Source organism: Callionymus lyra, chromosome 1 (assembly GCF_982586985.1).
Source record: "Callionymus lyra chromosome 1, fCalLyr1.hap1.1, whole genome shotgun sequence".
NCBI classification, from domain to species: domain Eukaryota; kingdom Metazoa; phylum Chordata; class Actinopteri; order Syngnathiformes; family Callionymidae; genus Callionymus; species Callionymus lyra.
The window spans coordinates 39,447,553-39,468,574 of NC_141818.1; the positions used below are offsets into that span (position 1 = coordinate 39,447,553).

At 38.0% G+C, this 21,022-nt stretch overlaps 1 protein-coding gene across 5 annotated transcripts in view; it reads left to right on the forward strand.

The window, feature by feature from the left end:
• npnta (nephronectin a) overlaps window positions 1-20,878 on the forward strand; it is a 56,751-nt gene extending 35,873 nt beyond the window's left edge. For all 5 annotated transcript variants that reach the window (XM_087807192.1, XM_087807209.1, XM_087807200.1 and 2 more), the window contains 8 exons: window positions 1,416-1,535; window positions 4,764-4,898; window positions 6,150-6,272; window positions 9,820-10,188; window positions 13,802-13,891; window positions 14,927-15,025; window positions 16,099-16,361; window positions 19,858-20,878. In XM_087807192.1, coding sequence (XP_087663318.1) covers window positions 1,416-1,535; window positions 4,764-4,898; window positions 6,150-6,272; window positions 9,820-10,188; window positions 13,802-13,891; window positions 14,927-15,025; window positions 16,099-16,361; window positions 19,858-19,968 — 1,310 coding nt within the window. In that variant the 3' untranslated portion in view covers window positions 19,969-20,878. The remainder of the gene's footprint in view (window positions 1-1,415; window positions 1,536-4,763; window positions 4,899-6,149; window positions 6,273-9,819; window positions 10,189-13,801; window positions 13,892-14,926; window positions 15,026-16,098; window positions 16,362-19,857) is intronic.
• Window positions 20,879-21,022: the final 144 nt, after the last annotated feature.

The following is a 21,022-nucleotide window of genomic DNA, read 5'->3' on the forward strand; positions in this document are numbered from 1 at the left end:
ATGCCTAATTTGCACTCTCCAGCAGTGAAGCGCTGACTCTCTGTTGATGTGTGTGCGATCAGAGTGTTAAGCACCTCTGCTGATTTGCTTTTTCTCTGCCGCTGCAGCTCTGATCAATAGACCGCTGTTGCATTTAATCAAACCTGGCCTGCCTTTGTCAGCAGACTCAGCCTCAGCCGCGCCGTCGGCGTCTGAAGAAGCAGCGTCTGACTTTTAATTTCCTCTTTAGGGTTTGAAGTTACAGCTCGACCATGTGTTTTTTTTGGTTCCTACGACTGAAGCTGTTGTTGGCTCAGGGTTTAAGTGAGGTCTCGTTCTCTTTTAGCTTCTTTTGTGCTGTTTTTAAATGTACTTTTTTTAGCTGTTTTTGTTAACGTTTATACAGTGTTTTTATTTCAAAGGTTTGCATAAAAACTTTTTTTTTTGCATATACAGTGACATTTTATTAGTTACGGAAATGAATGCTCCAAATGTATTAAAAAAATGAATAGGATAAAAAGAATATTTAATCTGGAAACTTGTTTTTCTATTTGCTACTTACTGGAATTAGAATATCAAACTTATGTGTAAAATAAATGTGGCTAGAAAATAAGTTTCCCTCTAACTAGCTGTACTATATATATATATATATATATATATATATATATATAAAAAACAAAAACATATAAAACATATTTTACAGCTGGTTAAGGGGAAACTTATTTTCTAGCCTGGTTAAGTTAATACTTTCCAACGTTTTTTAACCTAGTTTCCACTTTTAGATCTCTAGAATATTCACGGCTCATATGAGAAAAAAAAAAAATCAACTCGTTTCCGTAACCATTTTTAAAGAATGATCATTGAAGATAAAAGTTTTTCTAAATAAAAAGAAAAGTACAATATTTCAACATTTTAATCGAGGTTCTTTCGTTTAACATCACAGTTTTATAATGAATTTAAAAGGCTAAGAATTTAAACACATTGAATTCAGAATGTTATATATATATTATATTTTTTAAACTTTTGTTTAAGGCAGATTCCACTTTGGAATCTGAAGAATACTCGATGACATGAGAAGAAATACAATTGTTTTCAGGGCCTTTTTTTTCATTGTTGAAGATTAAAAAACATCTCTGAACTAAACATCAAAAATGCAGGGAAGTGTCAACAACAGGAGATGATATATTCAAGATGGATTACGCGTCTTACGGTCGAGGAAGGAAGTAAGAAAGTGAGAGCGGATTATAGGAGGCGACCAAGTTCACAGCAGGAATTTAAAAAAGCATATTTCTGATATCAGAGGAGGGAGGGGCCCTCTCGCGTCAGACCAGACGACAGGAATTCTTACAGGGAATCAGCGACTTTTCCCACCACTGACCTCCCTGGTGGCTCGGGCATGTGTTAATGTGAGCGCTGTTCTCCTCTGTGACCGATAGACGCCCGCACTTGTGGCATGGCCAACTGCCAGTACGGCTGCGAGGTGCTGAAAGGAGAGGTCCGATGTCAATGTCCGTCACCAGGGCTACAGCTGGCCCCCGATGGAAGAACCTGCCTGGGTATGTCACGCTCTTTATTTATCTCCACAGGCGTGGGGGGGGGGAACTCCGGGAACAGCGGGTTGCCACTCGGTTGCGCGAGAGACCGAGCTCGGAATTTTGACTTTTTTCGCTTTCTCGACGGTAACATTTGCACAGAAAACACACAGAGTCAGCAGGTCTGTTCAATAGATGGCGCTGTGTTTAAACAAATCAACTACTAAATTAACAGAGAATAGTTTGCATTAGGACAGGATTTTTTAGAGTGTTATTGTGGGTTGTTAACAGGTTTATGCAGGTATATAACAGTGTCATCAGCATATTGAATGTAAGTAAATAAGTAATAGTTATGTGTAAAGCGTCTTTATAGACCAGGGTCACAAAGCGCTTTAACAATCTAAAGCAATGCACATTTAAAATATATACTTTAAAAGGCCCAAAAAGCAAATGTGTTTGAGGTATATGTGTTGTCTCTGGGTCAAGGTGAACATGGGATAGCATGAACACATTTGTTTGGGTGCCTTCGGGTCACCCTGACCCAGAGAGAACAAAAGGTTCAAATAGGCTTTGAATTAAAAGAAATAAATTTAATTTAGATTTTTTATCATTGGAATCATAATATTAAACTTGTTGTGTTAAGAAAACCCATTTAATTCAATTATTCAGTAAAAGCAACCCCTTCAATATAGAAAACATTAAATTGAATTAAAAAATATATATTTAATGCTTAAAAAAGAATATAACATTAAAAAAACCTGTAATGTTAAATTCAACAATTCAACATTTTTATCCCTTGGGTTATCTAAGGGTCAAGGTGACCCGAAGGCCCGAAAACAAATGTGTTTGTTGTATCCCTTGTGATGTCTCTGGGTCAAGATAAACGACCACCCTGGCTTCCACAAATACATATGCAGTGGCTGAGGATGGTCACCTTGACCCTTGACAAGGTATACCATGAACACATTTGTTTTCGGGCTTTCGGGTCACCTTGACCCTGAGATAACACAAGGGATACCACAAACACATTTGTTTTTGGGCCTTCTGGTCACCTTGACCCTGAGATAACACAAGGGATACCACAAACTCATTTTTTTTCAGGCCTTCGGGTCACCTTGACCCTGAGATAACACGGGGTTAAAGAAGACCATATTTCAATATTTCCTTTATTTTCTTATTCCTATTCTCCTAATTGAACTAGCACACCCTACAGGCAAACGAATTAAACTGCATGTTTTTAGGAAGTAGGAGGAAACTGGAATTCCCGCCGTAAATCCACGGTAAATCTCAATTAATGTTAATTAAAATATTATTCAGACACACATGTTGTTGTTTTTTTACACTAAAAATTGCAATTTTACCATTTGAAATGAGTTTCATATGGACACGAACGTGTTCTCATGAATCAAATCCCGAGTGAAAAGAACTAAATCAAACGTTCCTCTGAGCTTCATCCCGAGCCGGGGAGAGGAAGTCTCCGCACTGATCCATCTTTTTTATTGGAGTGCTTTCTTCGAGAGGCGGTTCTTCTACGTCAGTTTTAATAACAGGCTGTTCCAGACCCTCGTGCGCCTGTCGTGCCACTTAACGGACTGACTAATGCACGTCGGAATTTTGAAAAAAAAAAAAGTGGGATGGACATCAATCATCCAAAAAAGGATGAAGGAGGGGAAATGGGCTCTTTCATCGCGTTCTGTTCAATAAAAGAGTAATGGACTTCAAGCTCATTAAAACAAGTAAATTGTCAAGCAGAAACTTTTCAACGAAGAGACACAAACTGTAATTAAACCAATAGTCTTAATTGAGTTGACAAATTGTTAGGATGTTTGTGTGTGTGAAATTCTTTTGTCTGATTTTAACAAAAATCGGCCTTGAAAGGCACATTTATTCAACACTTACGTATCCTCTTAGATTATATTTAAGTATTTTTTGTCTATTTCCCTAATTCCAATAAAAAAAGATGATAAATAACCCCATTTAAGTGAAAATATTTGGGATTTCAGTGAAAATTGTTGGATTACAGTGAAGATTAAAAGGAGAATTTTCACTTAAGACTGACTTTGAATCAGAGTTCTGAGATTAAAGTGAGATTTAAAAATTAGATTTCTGAGGGTAAAATTTGAATTATGAGATCTTAGTTAGGATTGTTAAATTATTTTGTGATTAAAGGGGAAATTATGTGAAAGAAAGTTATAATTCTGAGATCAAAATGAGACTTCAAAGTGCCAATTCTGAGATTAAAGTGAAATTACTAAAATAAAAGTTAGAATTCTGATATTAAAGTGAGATTTTTAAGGGAAAATTCTGGGATTAAAGTGAGACTTTTAAGAGAGAATTCTATAATAAAACTGAGAATTATGAGATTAAAATGATACCTTTAAGAGAGAATTCTGATATTAAAACTAGACTTTTAGGAGGGAATTCTGAGATTAAAGTGAGACTTTTAGAGGGAACTCAAAGATTAAAGTAAGAGTTTTTAAAAGAGAGCTCTGGGATTAAAGTGAGACTTTTAAGGGAGAATTCTGAGATTAAAATTAGACTTTTAAGAGAGAACTCTGAGATTTAAATTAGACTTTTAAGAGAGAATTCTGGGATTAAAGTAAGATTTTTAAGAGAGAATTCTGAGATTAAAATTAAACTTTTAGGGGAGAATTCTGACATTAAAATCAGACTTTTAAGAGAGAACTCTGAGATTAAAGTGAGATTTTTAAGAGAGAACTCTGAGATTAAAGTAAGATTTTTAAGAGAGAACTCTGAGATTAAAGTGAGATTTGTAAAAGAGAATTCTGAGATTATAGAAGGCATTTTTAAAATAAAGGTATTCATGGAAATACCTGTATATTGTTGATTTACAAACACTGAATTGCTGAATTGTAGGCGGTTTATTCCGACTTTATTCACAACATCTTAAATCTGGTTGTGGTTGCCCTCGGTTCTCCTGAGAAATATGTGACTCAAGAGGTCATTACGGAGCGAGCAGCAACTCGATCTTAACACGGTGAACTTGCGTCTCTTACTGAATATTAAACATGGCTTGCGAGGGTGACCAGAAGCTGTTAAATAATAAAGCAAGTATAGCTTCATTGTTTTCTGCTCACGGCTCCTATGCATTATTCATACTCTGTTAAATTACTAATAACAAGGTGAAGGCGTCTAGTCTGAATAAAAAATTTCGTGTTGAACTTTTTTTTATTATTGCATGTCTTTCCTACTGAATCAGACTTTGATGTCATGAATATACTGTCGCTGCAGATGTGGACGAGTGCGCGGCAGGAATCGCGACGTGTCCAAGGTTCAGGAAATGCATCAACACGTTCGGAAGCTACATCTGTAAGTGTCACGAGGGCTTCGACCTGCAGTACGTCAACGGGAAGTACCAGTGCGCAGGTGAGGTCGGACACATCTGTTTGAGGGAGAAATCTTTTTAACTAGAGTTAAAACATGTTAAAGATTTTAACCAAGCTTCACAATTCATAATGTAGATTTAAATAAAGCAGCATTCAATAGCATTTAGCATCATCATCTGGAAGATTTCTTTACTCATAATTATTATAAAGATGCTCTTTATTTTGGTTCATATTTTAAACTATTTAAATTTGAAATTATTTGTCACTTAGGATTTCACATTTATCTACTAGACAAATTCAAAGATCAAAGTGGGTATTCTGAATGTTCAGTACAATTTCTGAGATGAAAGTAAGAAAAGGTGAAATTATCCTGAGAATTATGAGTTTAAAGTGACACTTTAAAGTAAGAATCCTGAGACTAAAGGTTGGATTCAGGGAGGATTCTGGGATCCTTTCTGAGATTAGAATGATAATTCTGATACTAAGATATGCTTCAAAGTGAGAATCCTAGCACTTAAGTGAGAATTCAGTGAATAAAGAAAACATTCTGAGATTAAGGTTAGAATTCGGTGAGAATTCTGAGATTAAAACGAGACTCTAAAGTGAGAATCCTGAAATTAAAGTAAGAATTGGAAAATGGAAGGGGATCCTTTCTGGGATTCAAAAGAGAGTTTGGGGATTGAAGTTTGCATGAATTAAAATTAATTCATTAATTAAAATGTGCAATTAAAGTTGCAAAGAAAAGAACTCTGGACAAACTACTGTCCATCATGGATCACCCTTTGAACACTGTCATCAGTGAAACAGATGGAGTGCACGAATACTCCTCCCATGATGCAACACTAATAGACTCAGGGACTCATTCATTCCTCGTGCTATTAGATTGTTTAATTCTGAGTTTAAGGGGCAGGAGTGGAGTGAAGGTATGATTTTGTTCTATGTTTGTATCCTTTTAGGTCTTTGTTTTATTTCCTTTCATTCACTCTTTTTTTCTTTTTATTTGCTCTTAGTTCTTGTTCTTGCATTTATGAAACATGCTAACAGTATCTGCAATGAACTGGAAATTTCCTGAAGGAGGGATTAATAAAGAATCAATCTAATCTAATCCAAAGTGGAAATCCTGAGATCCATTTTTTGGCCCTAATCACTGCATCCAGGCACAAAGTAAAAACATCATCAGGACACACACTCATTTATTTATCCGTGTGAGCAATCACCTGTAGCTATTCACCTGTTTCCTGGTGCTATTTGAAACTTTCCCTGGCAGCTGAATGTCTCCCCTCTCCTTCAGACGTGGACGAGTGCGCTTCGGATCAGAGTCGGTGCAGCAAGTTCGCCTCCTGCTACAACACGCCAGGCTCCTTCAAGTGCAAATGCAGGGAAGGATACCGGGGGCCGGGCCACGAGTGCAAGGGTGAGCTCCAGATACAAACCTGCTTCCATTTAAAGTAAAACTTGTACATGTTAGTTCCAAACATGCTTTATTGAAACGTGATTGAGAGTTAATTTGAGACGACAGACAGAAAAATATATCAAATATAACATATTTTAATCGAATTAATCAAAATAATTTGTTCGCAATTGAAGAAATGACGTCACAGATCCATGTCGGGCAAGAAAAACAATTAAAACGCGAGTGATTTATTAGCAGGTAACGTAATTCCGCCAGATGTCCAGCTCAATTTGGTATGTTTGTGTCTTAAAAGAGAAGAAATGGTGGATGTCAAACGGATGTTTTCAGTCCAAGGACGTCTCCGCAAAGAGAAACTCTTTGAAAAAGTTTGAGTTCAGTCTGGATTCAAACCGTCAACCTTCAAATAATAATCAGAAACGGAGAGTTGTGTCAATGTACTACATTGACCCATATATTTCAGGCTTAAAAGATGTGTTTGATACTGTTAGAGAAATAAATTGAAGCAAGTGGTTTGATTTAAAATGTGTTTCTCATACACACGGCACTAAAAAAATAATTTCAGTTAGAGAAAGCGAGATAAAAAATCAACAGAAGAAACAAGATGAAAAAAACGACTGATCCGCTGCAAAAGCTGTGTAATTGGGAAATAAGGATTATTTTTCTTGAGCCCACACTGCAGAAGATACACAAACATTCCCCAGTTAGGTCAATAGAATTCCTCTCTGCTGAGAGAACCAGCTTCCATTCTCAATTCTAATCATTCAGGCAAGGGGGTTCGACAACCTGGGGTTCGAGAAGTCCAATCACAGTGTATCGAAGCCGTCTGTTCAAACAACTCAGTGGAAACCTTGAAATAACAGTAAAGCTGGTCATATGGAAGGTCAAGACCCTCTCAGGACGTGTGTGAGAGTGGAAGAAAGAACATTATATATCACCAACATGATAAAAGTGATTTGACATTTGACAAAGATATATGGATGGAATGATGGATGCATAGAGAAGGATGCACAGATAGATGGATGGACGGAACAAAGGAAGGATTAATTAAGGATTGGATGTATACATGGATGGATGGTTCAAAAAGCCATAGGGTTAGATGGATGTATGGATGGATGGTTGAAAAGAAGGATGGATGGAAACATGGATTGACAGATAGATACATGAACAGATAGAGAAGGAGGGAATGATGGATGGATACATGTAAGGATAGAGCAGGATTGAATGATGGATAGATGGATGGTTGAAAAGAAGGATAGATGGAAAGATTATTGTAATGTTGGTGTATAGATTGATGGATGGACATACGGATGGATGGAAACACAGATGGACAGATAAATACATGAATAGAAAGAGAAGGATGGAATGATGGATGGATGGATGGATGGATGGATGGTTAAAAATTAAGGATGGATAAAAAGATTGTTGTCATGTGTTTGTTGTATAGATTAATGTATTAAAAAGGATGTACGAAACAATCATTGGACAGATAGATACATGAATAGATAGAGAAAGATGGAATGATGGATGGATGGATGGATGGATGGATGGATGGATGGATGGATGGATGGATGGATGGATGGATGGATGGATGGATGGATGGATGGATGGATGGATGGATGGATGGATGGATGGATGGATGGATGGATGGATGGATGGATGGATGGATGGATGGATGGATGGATGGATGGATGGACGGTTAAAAATTAAGGATGGATAAAAAGATTGTTGTCATGTGTTTGTTGTATAGAATGATGGATGAAGAAGGATGGATGTAAACATGGATGGACAGATGGATACATGAATAGATAGAGAAAGATGGAATGATGGATGGATGGATGGATGGATGGATGGATGGATGGATGGATGGATGGATGGATGGATGGATGGATGGATGGATGGATGGATGGATGGATGGATGGATGGATGGATGGATGGATGGATGGATGGATGGATGGATGGATGGATGGATGGATGGATGGACGGTTAAAAATTAAGGATGGATAAAAAGATTGTTGTCATGTGTTTGTTGTATAGAATGATGGATGAAGAAGGATGGATGTAAACATGGATGGACAGATGGATACATGAATAGATAGAGAAAGATGGAATGATGGATGGATGGATGGATGGATGGATGGATGGATGGATGGATGGATGGATGGATGGATGGATGGATGGATGGATGGATGGATGGATGGATGGATGGATGGATGGATGGATGGATGGATGGATGGATGGATGGATGGATGGATGGATGGATGGATGGATGGATGGACGGTTAAAAATTAAGGATGGATAAAAAGATTGTTGTCATGTGTTTGTTGTATAGAATGATGGATGAAGAAGGATGGATGTAAACATGGATGGACAGATGGATACATGAATAGATAGAGAAGAATGGAATGATGGATGGAAGGATACATGTAAGTATAGAGCAGGATTGAATGATGGATGGATAGATGGTTGAAAAGAAGGATAGATGGCAAGATTATTGTAAAGTTGGTGTATAGATTGTTGGATGAACATTAGGATGGATGGAAACATTGGTTGGACAGATAGATACATGAATAGACAGAGAAGGATTGAATGATGGAGGGATGGATGGATGGTTAAAAATGAAGGATGGATGGAAAGATTGTCGTCATGTGTTTGTTGTATAGATTGATGGATTAAAAAGGATGGATGTAAACAATCATTGGACAGATAGATACATGAATAGATAGAGAAGGATGGAATTATGAATGGATGATTGGATGGATAGAGAAGGATTGAATGATGGATGGATGGATGGAAAGCTTGAAGGAAACATGGAAGGATAGAAAAGGATTAAATGATGGATGGATTGAAACATAGGTGGATAGAAATTGATGGATGGATAGATGGCTTGATGGGTGAATGAAGGGAAGGGTTGATGGATGGATGGACAGATGCATAGATGATTACAACGAAGGATGGATGAAAAGACTGTTGTAGCGTTGAGGGTGTAGAGATGGATGGATGTAAATAAGGATAATTGGAAACATGGATGGGTGAATTGAAGAAGAAAATGGAAGGATGGATTGAACAATATATCATTAAAGTAGTTTAAAAAAAACATGTTATTGAGTAGAAAAAAAAAAAAGATTATAAAACATTATAAAAGTGAGATCATAACAAAAACATTTTGAACCGGTAACAATTATTTTCATGCACTACATAAAGTCCAGGTTGTATTAAAGTCAGTCTTCTGTAGTAATGACACTGGAATACACTGTAGCTCCTGCAAGTGCTTGTTCCCCTGGTGATCCACAGCAGCTCCATCGACAGTGTTAAAGCTAAACTGTCTGGAATCCAAAAACTCTTGGAGTTTAATTGGCTGCCGACTGTTTATATGTGCAACTTTCTCCAGGTTTGTTTGAAGATGCAAACATTTATTTAATAGACACCTGGAGACATCCTCGGCCAGCTCGGCATCTCTCACGGCGGCAGATATCCTGCAGTTCCACGGCTCGTTAACTCGCCAGTGCTAATATGTCTGCGCTCCATCTGCATTCTCTTATTATTGCAGCCGTTCCGAAGGCGGTTATCGACCCTCCACGACCGGGCCAGCTGCCTGCAAATCATCACAATCACATCCCCGGCACTGATCAGACCAGAAGTCCCGGCACCCTCCGCCCGCCGGTGACCCAGAGGAGAATCTTCCCCATCGTCACCAAATCCACGACCGCGATTGCGACCCCGGCGCCCAGGAGGACCACGCCCGCCCCCAAGCCCAAGCCCCGCCTCCCGACCTGGAAGCCGCAGATACCGACGCGCAGACCCTTCGCCACGCCGAGGCCGGTGACGCCGACCAGACGGACGCAGGCGGCGCCGCCTGTCACGCCGGTCGACAACGCCATCCAGAAAGAGGTCACCAGGCAGAGAGGCGACGTCCACAGTACGACCTTTTCATTTTCATCAATTTGGTTAATATAGCTATAAAGAAAACATTTGATTTGCCTTTATTAAATCTCGAAAAGGACTGAATAATAAAGACAGTCGTCAAATAAAGAAAACAAAGGAAGTTAACATTTCAATAAAAATGTCAATGTTAACATCTAATACAAAAGAAAGTCCATGAATGAGATCATTGTTTAGACAAATTGAAGTTTACAAATGAGATCTTCTTAAATAAGTGAGAATCCAATGTTAAATGCACTGGTTACAATTTAGAAAAACTATCCATTATCACTAGTTATTAGATAATTTGTTAACTGTTAATCGATGAGTAATTAATTAGTTGTTAATGATTTTTAACTTTACCTTATAAATACAGGTTACAAAGTGTTAATTCGATGTTAGTTACTTAGTTATGAAGACTTGTTAATTATCTGTGCATTAAACATACATAACTTACAAGCTGTCAGTTAACAAGTTATAAATGCCTTGTTACCGCATGTTAATGGTTTAATAATACTTTGTAAATAAGTTACAAATCAGGAACAAGCTATTAGTAAATTACTTGTTAACGTTTGTTAATAGTTTACACATGTTATATGGATGTTAGTTGCAACTATTCTTCATTTACTAACCGTTAGATAGGTATCAGTTAATAGTTTATATAAGTTATTGGTACTCAAGTTGCAACTACTCTTTATCTACTTACCGTTAGTTAAGTATAAGTTAATAGTTTATATAAATTATCGTGATGTTAGTTGCAACTATTCTTAATCTACTAACTGCTAGTTAAGTATCAGTTAATAGTTTATATATATTATTGGGATGTTAGTTTAAACTATTCTTCATCTACTTACTGTGAGTTAAGTATCAGATAATAATTTGTATATGTTATTGGGACATTAGTTAGAACTACTCTTCATCTACTAACTGTTAGTTAAGTAAGTAAGTAAGTATCAGTATATAGTTTATACAAGTTATTTGGATGTTAGTTACAACTATTCATCATCAATAACTATTAGTTAAGTATCAGTTAATAGTTTATATAAGTTATTGGGATGTTAGTTACAACTATTCATAATCTACAAACTGTTAGTTAAGTATCAGTTAGTAGTTTATATAAGTTATTGGGATGTTAGTTACAACTATTCATAATCTACAAACTGTTAGTTAAGTATCAGTTAATAGTTTATATAAGTTATTGGGATGTTAGTTACAGCGAACACCCCAACATGAGCTGCCGATGGGTCACATTTGGCCCGCGGACAGTGGGGACGACTCATATGATTTTCAGAATTATGAAAACATATTAATTTTATTTAATAATGAACAAATGAGTTCACAAAATCAGATCCCCCAGATTCAGAGTAAAAATAGTGTGAACAACATGATACGGAGACAAAGAGAAGTCCTTGGGTGGTCTTGATCCGAAGTGACCCGATCAAGCTCAGATATTCCGGCCGCGGCGCCAGAACCAAGTGGGGCTGCTCCGGCTCACCTGAACAGATGGTATCACATAATTAGAAAGAGGAAGGAGGCGAGGAGATTATATTAACACCTGTCTGTGCTGCTGGAGGGAGACATCAATCTCATAGTTCAATGCAGAGCAATCCTTCCGAAGACTGTTTTCTCAGAGAGTGGAAAAACTGGGCCAATTTATCAAATAATTACCAGGAAATGTGAGCCACGTCAGACTCACTTGTCTGTGGAGAGTTTGTTCAGATTGGATCAGAGCTTGTGATGCTGTTTGGAAATACGTTGTGTCCTCTTACTGTCAGGGAGATGATTGATGGAGCTGTTTAATCCTCAAAGAGAGAATGACTCAGCTCAGTATTGAAAGTGAAAACCAGATGAAAACTCTTAGTTTAATTTATTGCTTATTTTAAGGATAAAGTCTCAGCAGAACAATCGGGCGACTCAAATCAAGATAATTATTTGTCTCTTCGTTTTTCAGTAACTGACATGACATGTAGGAATAAATATAATTAAAATAATTATAATTAAAGAATAAGTGGTTTTGGGGAAGAATATCCTTTAACTTTAACTTAAAAAACTTACTGTAACTTGAAAGCCCAAGTTAAATAAACTGGATTGTTTCGGGTCTGTACGGTGTTCAAACTGTTCATCTTTGGGACAAATGATTAATTTAGTCTGGAGCTTATCCCAGCTACTTACATCCATTTTTGCACAGACATTTTCACGGATTGCCCTTAAGATAAAGGCAGGGTTTTCAAGGATTTCTTATGAAGCTCTTATGTACTACAATCTTCTAAGGAGCACTTCTAGCTTAAGAACATCTTTCAAGAAGAAAATGTAGGGTGGAGCTTTTAGCGACCGTGCTTAGTGATCAAAGTCAGGTAAATAACATTTAATAACATTGTATTACTCAAGGTTTTCCACACACATCCGCATAGAGTGAGTTTATAGCACTGCCATGACTTTACATTAAATCATCTTTGAGTCTTATTCATCCATAAAACAAGATTAACTCTCCTTTTTGAATTCACACACTAAAATAAATCGATTTTTATAAATATGAGACTAGAAGAAGAAAAACTCCTCAACTTATGCTGCACTGATTGTCATACACCCATGATGCATTCAAAGGTGTAGGAATTTTACAACAAAATGACCAAACACACTAAAACCACTCCAATAAACCAAATAAAACATATTATATGTAACCCTGTCTCATTTAACAGATATCCAGGAAACATCATTAAAACCCAATAAAGGCGTTGCCAAAGCCCAGTAAGAGCTTCCTAAGTAGCTCCTTTGGTTTGATCTTAATATTCTCCAAAGATAGCGCCTGGGAAAACACCTGTATTTACTATCTTAAGGCCCCCCGAAATATCCTGGCCACTGTCCAAAAGAACTTCTCTTTCCATCACCAGAAATCAGAGAACTCATTACACTCCCGACCATCCGGAACTGTTCGCTGAAGTTCTTCCGATTCCTGTGATGAGTCATTCACTACCTAAAATGTGGACCTCCAACATAGACCCTAGCAGAGAATGTACTTCCTGCCACAACCTAACATGCCCTTTTTGCTAATGCTAATTTTGCTAATTCCCCATGAATCCATTCCATCCTCAGGAATTGGGAACCATCTGCACACAAACAATCTCAACTAATCTCTATAAATTATTTTGATTCGGTCAGGCTTAGTTTAAGGTCAGCTCCTCACTCTCCAAATTAAAAGCTCTCTCTCTGGTTTCCCTTTTTTCCAGTAGTGTCATTTAACAACTTCAAATCACAGCTGCAAGTAACACACGCACACAGCCCTGGATGCCTGGGATCCCCGGAGTGCCGGGTGTGTGTGCGTGACCTCTCAGGCACGACGTGCCGACGAGCCCTCTCAATTCCCCGAATGACTTCAGGGGACACTTGTGTGGGGCCGACAGGTCAAGTTTGGGTTAGAGCGTATTAGTGGCGTACATGAAGGAGCCTTGACCACTGACGGAGGTTTTATTGATAGTTTGATGGATGGATTACGTTTCCCTGAGTCGGCTAATCTGTGAAGACGCATCCTTCAACGTTCATGTCGGTTGTAACCTTTGTGCCAAAAGCTCTATTTTGTATTAAATATCTCTTTGCATTTTCTCTCTCCACAGTCCCCAGAAATAATGACCAGAACACGGTGTTTGGCTTTGATTTCGACATTGAGCTTGGAAACACAGCAGACGAAGCCAAAGACGATCCAGGTAAACCGAACACAGATGCATGTGCAGAACCCTACCATGGACTCCAGCAGTTTTGATTCACTTTTAAATCCGTTAATGAGAGTTCCATTGTTAACTACCTGAGGTATTTTTTTGTCTGTACTTTTCATTTGGAGCTTGATTTCCCTTGTCGGGTCTCCAGGAGGCTTGCTTTCGACAAGCATAATAAGTTGACAGTGTTGAGAAAAGAGTGGTTGCCTAATGAGCACCAAGTCACGGAAGTGCCATCCCTGTCCAGTCAGGTGAACAAAAAGAAAATGTTCGCCCTTAAAATGCACCCAATGAGATGCGTGGAAAATCTGGAGAATAATTGGGGTATTCTTATTTTAACTTCAGCTTTAGGCTGATGTGTTGTGTCTATTTCTAGACTACGGCTGTCTCTCTCCCTCAAAACATGACTTCTGTCGTGCTCTTTTGCTGGAAAAAAAAAAGGAAATTCTCACAACTAAATGTTTCTTATTTTAAGGAAATAATTTCTTGCTTTTTGTTTGTCCATTTTACCAGAAAGGTTTAAGGTTTATTTAAGATTGATATTGTTTTTTATTTACATAGAATTTAGCTTTTTATTTATTTATTTTACCTCTAGGAATGTATATGAACAATGTCATGATGTTGGTTTTATTATCTTAAAATAGATGTTATAATTTAAATTCTATTCACCAGAGTTGGTTAATAATGTCAATGATTCTTCTTTTTAAACTAGAGCTCACTTATCTAAGGAAACATATTGCATCGTAATGCATGGAGTGATCGTTTCACCAACATTAGGTTCTATTCTGTGTTTATATCTGACAGTTTTGTGCAAGTTTTTGCTGCATTCGAGGCTAGATTTCGCTGCAGACCAAACGTTTAACAAGGAGACAACAATTTAATCTATTTGTCTAAAAGCTGCCTAAAGGGTTTTCAGAATCCTTTTTCCTGCACAGGCTCACACAGACCTTGGATGTTTTGTTGACAGAAACACGATTTGGTGCATTTGTTTATGTTATGTTTTCCACTCCAAACTTCTTTCTGCAGAAGCCGGTTTTCTGAGCTGCTCCTTTGATAACGGTCTTTGTGGTTGGATCAGGGACAAAGACGGAGACCTTCATTGGGAGACAACACCTGATCCATCAGGTAATGGGGAAAAAAATGCCTTATAATCCTGCTGCTGTCATTCAAACGAAGGTTGTTGAGGATCCTCTAACTAGAAAACCAGTTATCAGTATTTGTTTATACTTCAGGGTCAGACAGGTAAGTCGAAACTTCTACATGTATCTTGGAAAAACAATGCGTTTTTCTTTAGTTAAAGGCCCAATACGTAGTTTTGAAAATGGCATTTCTGGCTCCCTCCATTGTCGCAATAGTGTTACTGCAAGGAAAAACATTTATTTGTTCATTTATTTACAGAGCTAGATATAAGCTCTTGTTGTGTTTGCTTCTTTTATCTTCCTAGTTACTTAAAAATGATATCTAGAGTTGTACTACATGATTAATGACGGTTGGAAATAAAACCAATTGTTACAGCAAAAAAAACCCAAAAACAATTATAAAGTCAAGATGTTGATGTATAACGATAGATACATTTTAGGTGGATGTTATTCAGTTTACTAACAAATGACAGTTCCACACGACTTACATTTGAGTTGGAGGTTGTTTGTTATGAGCCTCTCAGCTTTGCCATATTATGTATGGATGCGGCTTAATGGATTTTGCAGAGTCATCAATATGTTCCGAGGCGTAACAGCATTTACTGCAAATTAATTGACCATGTATTCCAAATGTATCCCAGAGTTAAGGCGGATCGTAAATTATGCACAAAGCCACTTAGGATTGATTTGTACCGTGTGTTTATTCAGATCTGCACAATAAGCATAATATACTTGAATAAATCACATGATGTGGGAGCACTTGCATTTCTTAATCGATAAAAGTAGGCCCTGTTTTTTGAGTTGTTACATCATTTAAAGCTTTAGAAATTCAGATAAACCCTGATAAAAAAAAAAGCAGCAGCAAAAAGAACGGCAACATTTTGCATCATTAAAAGTGTAAATGTTGATGATACTTCGAGTATATAAGAGCAGAAATCACGCCCAACTCGACGATCATGTTCTTTCAGTTACAAACCAAATCAGCCCTAATCCTCCTGCATTAATTCACTGTATAGTATCACGAATATTGTGGGATGACAAACTGTGTTGGACTTCCAGGTGGACGCTACCTGACCATCCCCGAAGTGGACAAAAAGAAGAGGACGGGTCGAGGGGCGAGGCTGGTCCTTCCGCTGACGGCGCCCTGGAACGACGGAAATCTCTGCATGTCGTTCCGACACAACCTGGACGGCCACCATGTCGGGATGCTGCAGGTGTTTGTGAAGAAGGGCAAGCAGTACAGTCCCGCTGTCTGGGGGAGAACTGGAGGCAACGGCTGGAGGCACACCCAAATAACGTTGTGGGGGAAAGACCTGGAAAGTGTAAGTGCATCAGCATAAAAGAAGAAAAATGTATTCCACCTTCTTTTCCCTAAATAATTCATCACATTGGAATGAGAGCGTGGAGTCCCTCTGATCTCCATTTTTATTGTATCACGTTGATATGGTCCATTATGCTCCTACTGTATGAAAAGGATTGATGACAACCACTAGGAGGCAGAGTAGGAGCCTAATGGCTCCTTTAAATGGGTAATATGTACAATAAAAGGGATTATTTAAAGGGATAGTTCACCTCATATTAAAATTTCACCCTCATGTCATCTAAGGGTTTGCATTCAAATGTTCGTTTTAAGAGTTTAGACAGAAGTGTTCATTTTAATGTAGCGAGTGGAGCTCACTTGTCTCTGTCTCTATCTTCGTCCAAAAAGACAAACTTAAAAACATCTAAATACCTCCATACTGCTCGTCTGTAACGTACATCTTGTATTGAAGCCTCGACTAGAGGAATGGTTCCAATAGTTATTTTTTTAAGTCTCTTTTTCAAGCATCTTTTTAGCGTACACTGCTAGGCTGTTGCACATTGACAATTAAAACATGCTTCAATTTGTAAGCATCAAGCAGGAACTTGGCGACTGATAACTTCATCTAGAAACTATTTATTTTGTTTCAATCCCATAGGGACATTACAGACGAGCAGTATGGAGGTATTTGGATGTTTTTAAGTGTCTTTTTGGACGAAGATGAAGACAAATTCAACTGAGCTGCAGTCAGTACATTAAAATGAAACATTTTTATCTATAACTCTAAAAGAAACAGATTACTACTGAAAATAATCCCAACCCTTAGTCAACATGAGGGTTAGTAGAAAATGAGTGGAATTTGAATTTTGGGCAAATAATTATCCCTTTAATGGTTTGGAAACAGCAGCCATGGCAAAGTTTTCAGGTTTTCCCAAGAAACATTTGTAATTTTCTGGCTCAGTAAAATAATCAGTGCGAGATCAAGAAGCTACAGCTACACCATGAACTTCCAAATGATCATTAGTGAAGCTGGTTTGTTCTTCTAGATAACAAGTCAACCTTTATCATGGCACTGGACATTCTTACTGCTTTTAATAGCGAAGGAAATGGCTTAACATTGTATTCAAGAACGACGCTTTTACTGCAGTAACTTCCCAACTGTGAGAGGAAATTGACATTTTATCTAAGATCAGGCTAAGCTCAAACGGTCTCTCGGATGCCGCTGTGATGAACAACGTTGAGACTTTATTGCAGTGAAATTGTCATTGAGGAAATGTAATTACCTTGAAGAGCATCTAAATCTGACCAACACATCCTGAGCCGCCGCAGATGACGACATGCTGTCGGGATCAATTACCGTGACATTGCCCAGTGGTCAAAAGAACTCTGCCGTGGCCGAGAGACGGATGAGATGTGTTCAGACGTACAGAAGGCTCTGGGAGCTCTCGTGGCCGACGTGCCTTTTTAACATTGTGTTAGAAATCTTGGGGAAGGTTAAAGAAGTGGGAGACAAACAAGTTACTGAAGTATCACTTCTCTGCTGAAAGACCAGCAGGGACTGTGTAAATACCCTGATCTATTTTGAATTGATCCGGATAATACCTCTGTACTCTTGGAGCTTTTCGAGAGAACCTTAAACTTGTATAAATGTGGGATTTATTACCTGTTTCTGAACCACAGTATGGTGCCAATCCCATGTCATCCACGCCCCTTATTAGCAAATGAATAGGAATTTGAATCAAATGGAAAATGTTTAGTTTTTTCATTTAACTAGTTTTTCTTCTGATCTTGCTGTAAATATGATTTTTTGAGGCTGAAAAAGTCCGGCCAAGTGGTTTTTACCTTATAAAACAATTGGTTGAAGATGATCATATTATACAATATTGAGGTACTCACCAGATTCTTAAACATAATACGTTGATTTTCACATTTTTTTCAGTTTTGGTCAATATTTATTTTCTGTTTTGATCAGACTCCGACAGGGAGTCTTTACAACAAGAGATTGTTCACCAAAATTGGAAATTTCACTAATTTTCTACTCACCCTCAAGTCGACTAAGTGTTGACAGTCATGAACGGGACAACTTTTCTTCGTACTTCATAAACCAAAAAGATACTTCAAAACATCCAAATAGTAACGATGGTCTGATGAAGCTTCATGAAATAGTGTCATGTTGTTTATAGGTCAATAGGTGGCGCCATTAGTTTAAAAATGATGTGATGTTTCATTAGAACAGAACAAAGAAAAATAGTGCAGAGTCCGCCATCTAGTGGACTCTAAAAAATAATGACACTGCTTCATCAGACCATCACTACCAAATACCTCCATACTGCTCGTCTGCAAAGTCCCACTGGTAATGAACCTTTGCCATGAGACATAGTTGGCGAAAATCTATTTTTAATAAGTCTAAAGTTTGTAGCAGAAGCTAAAAGGCTAACATGCCATACTGACAGGAAACATGCTACACACAGAGATTTACCCTTAGAGTGTTTCCTGTCGACAAACAAAATGTTAAAATATAGAAAATAAAATAATTTCTGAACAATTCCTCATGTTGAGGCCCTAGTACTATATTGACTTTACAGACAAGCAGTATGGAGATATTTTGATGTTTTTAAGTTTGTGTTTATGGCCAAACTTAAAAAAAAGAAGTTTCCTTTAACCATGGTTATCGCTCCACCATCATCAAAGTTAATAAGTTAATTTAAAGGCCCTCTCTGTAGTGTTTTTTAAATATGGTTTCTGGTTCCCCCCAGTGTTGGAATACTGGTACTGCAATGTACACGAGTGAAGTTCAGTACATTCTACATTCTAGTTTTACCTTCATGGTAACTTCAAAATGTATCTTAAAATGAAAACACAGTCCTTGAACAACTGTTAAGTGTTTTGATAGTCAAGAGGACACTATGGGGATAGTGATGAGCGTCATTAATGTGGAAACCAAATCTTCCTGACAAATGTTGAAGTCTTCCTTCTCCAAGATGCAGTAAGTCCCTCATCATGACCATGTTTTGAAATGATTACTTTATAAACTTCTCCCCTATTAATTCTCGGCAAACAAGGGGTTACAAGAGTGGAGTCCATTATGATGTCATAATGTCTTCACTCCTCCTCCTGCCCCCTATAATTACACCCCGCTTTGTTCATACAACGAGCCCCTTGGAGGTGGAGACTTCCAGGATTGATGATGTGCGGTGACAAACCTTGATGCTGGACCAATCACAGCAGAGTGGGATTGGTCATAAAACAAGATTAAATCTCTAGATAGAGGAAATGTTTCCAGTGGGCGAAGCTTAAGCACATTTTCCAATGTAAATATTTAAATAAAAATAGTTTTTTTATCTATTTAAGACACTCTTAAAGTAACGGCCGTTAAACACTTAACTAATCATTACAGAAAATATCAAAAAGCGTGAAAATGTCCAAAATGTCTGTATTTTTTGCAAAAATATGAAATATATTATATGAACATAAAAATCCGGGCGTGTCCAAGTGAAGAAACATGTTTCGTCCACCAGGTGATCCTAAAGGGGGAGCGCGGCAGAGGCAGAAGCGGCAAGATGGCGGTGGACGACCTGACCCTGAGGAAAGGCTCCTGTACAGATGAGCAAAATGTGCGAAAACTTTGACCGGACGAGCGGAGAAGGAAGGAAAATCATCTCAAAGACACTCAATTGTGACTCCTTGTCTTTTTCACCTCATCTTTATTGAGCATCACATACACATCCAGCCAAACTACTTTTCTTTTTTTTTTTTTGTTGTCAGCATCTGCACACAACATGAAAGCAGGACTCAAATGTATTCAAGTGTTTTAAGAGCGAGACACGTCCTCCACTCCATTAACCCTGGGCTTGTTTCAAAGACCATTTCTGATGTGTCCTTGTGTTCATTCTTAGCATCTGGTCGCAGCAACAGTGGCTCGGTGCTTTTAAGAAGCCATTCAAGCGGATGTAAGAACACCAGCAGCTGTCAATCACATCCATTCGGAGCTTATGCAAGTGCACGTGGAGAACGGACACATGCCGATTAATGATTGTCAGACCGGCCATCCAAATCATTATGACCAGCCAGGAGAGTCGGACTAGGAAGAAGGAGGTCCATGTTTTATCAAAGGTCTGTTTTAAAAAACAACCTGATTTTCATCGTCTTCGTCACAAGCTTCTACTTTTGGTATTTACCATGAGGGTCAACCTTAACCTATCTTGATCTCGCGCTCAGATCATGGCAATCCTTTTCCCCGACTCTTTTCCTCATTAGCTTCTCCTTCCCATTCAACCTCTCATCTCCGACTCTTCTAACCACTTTTTTAAAAACCACGTCGAAACTTTCCTATAAAACCTTTCTTTCACAGCGTAATCCGTTCCACCCTGCCTGCACTCTCTTCTTGACACACCACTTTTCGTACTCCGCAGTATGTGCTACGTTAAATATAGTGCAGTTGAAAGTACAAACACTTTTTTAAGGCTTTTGGCGAATCGTTTTTGTTGTAAATGTGGCTTTGTGTACATATTCCAAAAATTAAAAAAATATCTTTTGTTGTGTGTTCTTGCGTGTGTGAATTCATTACCGATAATATTTTACTAAATATTTGTCACATGTTTGGATTTAAATCATGCTATTGCATTAACACGTGGCTTCTGTGTTGTGTGTTTAAAGCGTGTGTGTTTTGATATAAACATGGGT